Source organism: Gavialis gangeticus, unplaced genomic scaffold (genome assembly GCF_001723915.1).
Source record: "Gavialis gangeticus isolate Ggan-Ray unplaced genomic scaffold, GavGan_comp1, whole genome shotgun sequence".
Lineage (NCBI taxonomy): Eukaryota > Metazoa > Chordata > Crocodylia > Gavialidae > Gavialis > Gavialis gangeticus.
Window position 1 is genome coordinate 5,379,179 of NW_017729015.1, and position 4,670 is coordinate 5,383,848.

General features: G+C 41.4%; 1 protein-coding gene across 6 annotated transcripts in view; it reads left to right on the forward strand.

Moving 5' to 3' along the window:
• The window catches only part of PUM1 (pumilio RNA binding family member 1), a 181,554-nt gene extending 177,387 nt beyond the window's left edge, over positions 1-4,167 (forward strand). For all 6 annotated transcript variants that reach the window (XM_019512135.1, XM_019512137.1, XM_019512138.1 and 3 more), the window contains exon 22: positions 2,432-4,167. In XM_019512135.1, coding sequence (XP_019367680.1) covers positions 2,432-2,563 — 132 coding nt within the window. In that variant the 3' untranslated portion in view covers positions 2,564-4,167. The remainder of the gene's footprint in view (positions 1-2,431) is intronic.
• Positions 4,168-4,670: the final 503 nt, after the last annotated feature.

Genomic DNA, 4,670 nt, shown 5'->3' on the forward strand with positions numbered 1-4,670 from the left:
CTTTAAATTTGGTGCGCACCCACACCAAGCCCAGTGCCTTCCCAGAAAAGGCATCACATTAGTTGGACCTAGCTTGCCCGACATCTGTCTAGATCTGGCACTTTAATGGGGCTTTTTTCTGGCTTTTCTGATTGAATCAGCTTTAGATAAAAGTGCCAAAAAGCCATGCTGTAGTACCTGATCTATACAGACTCTGCAAAGCTGGGTCAAAGTAATGCTCTGCTGCTTCTGGTAAAGTGTGTTTTTTGTTAGTTTTGTTCTTTAATGCCTGCAAGCAGCCTCTTATGTTTTCAGGAGGACTTACTATTGTCAAACGAGTTTAGGTCCCACCCCCTTGCAAGGACACTGAGTAGCTCCTGTAAAGTTTTGTTTCCACATCACAAGCCTTGGTGATGCTACCAGTAGCTCACTTGCTGCTTTGAGCACAAGCTACGGTGCTTAACCCAGGGGCGGGCAAAATACGACTCATGGACTGGATCTGGCCCACCAGACACTTTTCATCCAGCTGCTGGTAGGGATTGAGAGAGGCAGCTGGCCCCAGCACATGGAGCTTCCTTCCTGTGGCACTTGAGCTTGCGGGCTTTGCATGCACGGCATGGAGCACTGGCGACAGAGTCTGCCCAGCTGGGCTGTGTTCCTCGCTGTGATGTGCAGTGCTGGCCAGATCTGTGCACTGCTGGGCACCAGCATCTGTGCCAGACACGAGTGCTCCAGGCATCCCTGCCTGCTGCTGCTGTACCATGGGGAGAGTGTAGGGGGTCCCCACACCCACCTCCCAGTCTCCCTTGCACCCCACAAGTGCCACACCTTGCCCCTTAAGCCCCCCACATAAACACCCCACAACATACCCTGTTACCCCCCATGCCACACCCCACCATATGCAGACGCACACCCTAACCACACCCCCTACACAATATACAAGGCTAAGAATTTACTTGCGAGTTATTATGCAATCACCTCTATCTACAGTACACAAACACAAAGTATGACAAAAATATTTTTCTGTAAGAAAATTAAAATGTTATAGTAGGTGTTTGACTTTTATTGTATGAGTTGGCTTTTTTTCCCAGTTTCTAAGATGGCCCCCCCCCCCCCAGAGTATTTCCTGGGGGGCAGGAGGAGGGACTTCCAGTCCCAAGATGATGACCAGGGCATGGGGCAACTAGCAAAGGGCGGGCTCCCCATGCAGCCCTCAAATGCTCACCGAACCTTGTTAAGTGGCCCTCCACCCAAAATAATTGCCCACCCTGACTTAACAGCCATAGCTATCGGTTAAGGGTTAACGCAGGACACTGCACCTTCAGTTTGCTCAACAGGCACAAGCCACAGCCCTCCTGGCAGCTGTGTCATGCACAGCGTCTCCAGGACCGCTTCTTTTCCAGTGAGGAAAACAGCTTCCTCTCTTGAAATAAATACCCAAGGGGGGAGGAGACTGATTTGTTGTGGGGGGGGGAGTCGTATACTCTATAGGAAAAAATATAGTAGTATAAATGAGGCTGCTGACAGGTGTTCAGCCAAAGGCATGTTGGGATCTAATCCCATGCATGGCACGGCATGCAATTTTGAGATTGGGGATCAGATCCCAATTGCACTATGCTTGCCAGTGCAAGAGAAGCTCAGAGTCATGATCCCAGGCTCTGTTGGCAACCAGCACAGGTGCCCAACTATAAGGTGATTATCATCTGGCTCTGGGGACCCAGTGGGCAGCTTGAGGTCCTGGCACCAGCTGTCAGTCAGCTGATCGGGAGCAGCATGAGGACCATGCTGGGCCTCCAGTGGGCCCTGAGTCAGCGGCAGTGAAGGACCACTGCTGGGGCTCATTCAGGCCCCAACGTGGTCCCTGTGCTGCTGCCAATCAAGTGATTTGCTGCTGGCAGGAGCCACACCAGGGCCCAGTGGAGCACCAGCGAGGTCCAGCCTGCCACATGTTCATTTTAAGGTTTAATGGAAACCAGTCACAAAAACTGTTACGTGTTGTTTGTGTAATAATTTCGTGGCTGGCTTCATTTTTTGTCATGCCATTAGTTGCCTGAACGTGTGGCTGGGTTGCACTTCAAGCTGTAGTTAACTGGCTCAGGTGTAAGGTCTGCTATCTGCTCAAGTGTCCCATTCAGTCCTCAAATTGTGTGAATTGCTAATTTCAGTTAATGAATTAGAACCTGGCCTAGGTGGTTTTCCAGAAGCCAAATTTTGGCATTAAAACCAAAAACTGGTTCTAATAAGTATGGAAGACTTGATTGAATTCAGAGTAATTGTGGTGTTTACAGCAACGGGCATGGTAATGTCTCAAGGGTTTACTGGTGTTGTGCAGCGTTGTAGTGGTGGCAAAGAGAACGTCATTAAAGCAACACAGAAATGTCTCAGGACTTATATGTACGTAGTTCTGGCTTCTAAACGTTTTTCCATAACTGTTTTGTCTAACCTTTTCTAGATCCGGCCCCACATTGCCACCCTGCGCAAGTACACCTACGGCAAACACATTTTGGCCAAGCTGGAGAAATACTACATGAAAAATGGGGTTGATTTAGGGCCAATTTGTGGACCACCAAATGGTATCATTTGAAACAATGAATTTCAAAGAAACTCACTGGCCATCAGGCATTTACAACCAGCAACCAACAATATTCCAATATACAGTTAGAAAAAATTTTATGGTTGCTAAACTGCTAAAAAACAAAAAAAGAAACAAAAAAAGCCTTTGTAAATTTCTTTAATTTTATTATGCATAACATGTACTAATTATTTTTTTTAATTAACTAATTGCCCTGCTGTTTTACTGGTGTATAGAATACTTGTACATAGGTACCAAATGTACATGGGAGGCCACATTTTTGTTCACTGTTGTATCTATATTCCAAATGTGGAAACTTTCAGGGTGGTTGGTTTGAAGAAAAAAAAAAAACGTTTTTAATTCATCTGCCTTGCAGGCAACTTTTTTGCAAATACCTGTTTTTTCTCCTTTTAGTCAGAACTCAGCAAAAAGTATGAATTTTAGTTAAATGGCACAGAATCTGCATTTAACACTGTTTATAAAGAATCAACTTGCTAAAGCTTCAGTTTAAAAAAATTAAGTTTTTTTGAAACTTTTTAATTGCTTTTTTGTTTTGTTTTTGAGTATAACATGCTAAAGAAGGTAGCTTAGCAGTCAGTTTTGGAAGATGTTCACACCCAGAAAGTTTTTAAAGCGAGGGGGCGGGTGTATTTGTTTACTGCCTACTCAGTTTGTTCTGTTAACATTGAAAGACAAAATTTGATTATTTAGCATGAGGAAAAAAAATCCAACTCAGCTTTGGTCTTGCTTCTATAAATATATAGTGTATACTTGGTGTAGACTTTACATATATAAAAATTTGTAGTATTTTCTTGTTTTGATGTCTAATCTGTATCTATAATGTACCCTAGTAGTGGAACATACTTTTGATTGTACAATTGTACATTTGTAAACCTCTGTAATGTAAATGTGGAGAAGTTTGAATCAACATAAACCCGTTTTTGGTAAGAAAAAATTAGCAAAACCTGTGCATTTCAGTGTATATTCACACCTTTTATGGTCGTAGCATATAGTGTTGTATATTGTAAATTGTAATTTCAACCAGAAGTAAATTTTTTCTTTTGAAGGAAATGTTCTCTTTATACAGCCTAGTTAATGTTTAAAAAAATGCTTGGTTTTATTTGTCACCTAGTCAAACAGTAGCGATCCTTTCTAAATGTTATACAAAATGATTCAGTTCAAAATAGTGTTTTTTTGAATCTTAAAAAAGTAATGTTTTGCTTCTTTTGTGACAGTAAAAAAAAGTGCAAAAGTACAGAATCCCCTAGTTTTCCTTACAATCAGAGTCCCTTTTCACCTTGTAAAGTGTGAATCACCTTCCCTTTTTGTACAGAAGATGAACTGTATTTTGCATTTTGTCTACTTGTAAGTGAATGTAACATACTGTCAATTTTCCTTGTTTGAATATAGAATTGTAACACTACACGGTGTACATTTACAGAGCCTTGTGTATATTTCCAATGAACTTTTTTGCAAGCACACTTGTAACCATATGTGTATAATTAACAAACCTGTGTATGCTTATGCCTGGGCGACTATTTTTTGTAACTCTTGTGTAGATTGTCTCTAAACAACGTGTGATCTTTATTTTGAAAAATACAGAACTTTGGAATCTGCGTTTGTGCTTTATTTGAACACTTTCAATATAGTACCACCAGGACAAACTTGCTGTTGCCTCATTCTTTCTGGCTTAAGAATCTCTCACAGAATGACCTTTGAAGTGTAACGAGGATGATCGAGCATTGACACAAACTGAGTTTTAACCATTTTTAGAATGAACAGCGTTCAGGATTTTGCAGCGTGATTAAAAGGTAGTTCCTGTTTCCATGTGCAATTAATCTTGTGATTTTATAATTTTAGAAAGAACCCAAGAAGACCTGCAAGCTTTTACACATTTTGATTTCACGCACAGCATTAGTCTCATTAAAATCCAAAGAATTTAAAGTTAAGCATACATGTAAGTGTTTACTGGGATTCAAATGACTCTCTCCTTATAATTGTATTGCGTTATTGCCAAATTATATGTTCCATTTAAAGTTTTATTTTCAGGTGTCAGATTAATTCTTTGTATCCCACCACCTTTTCTGACACCAATACTCCTGTGAACTGCCAGTGTTTT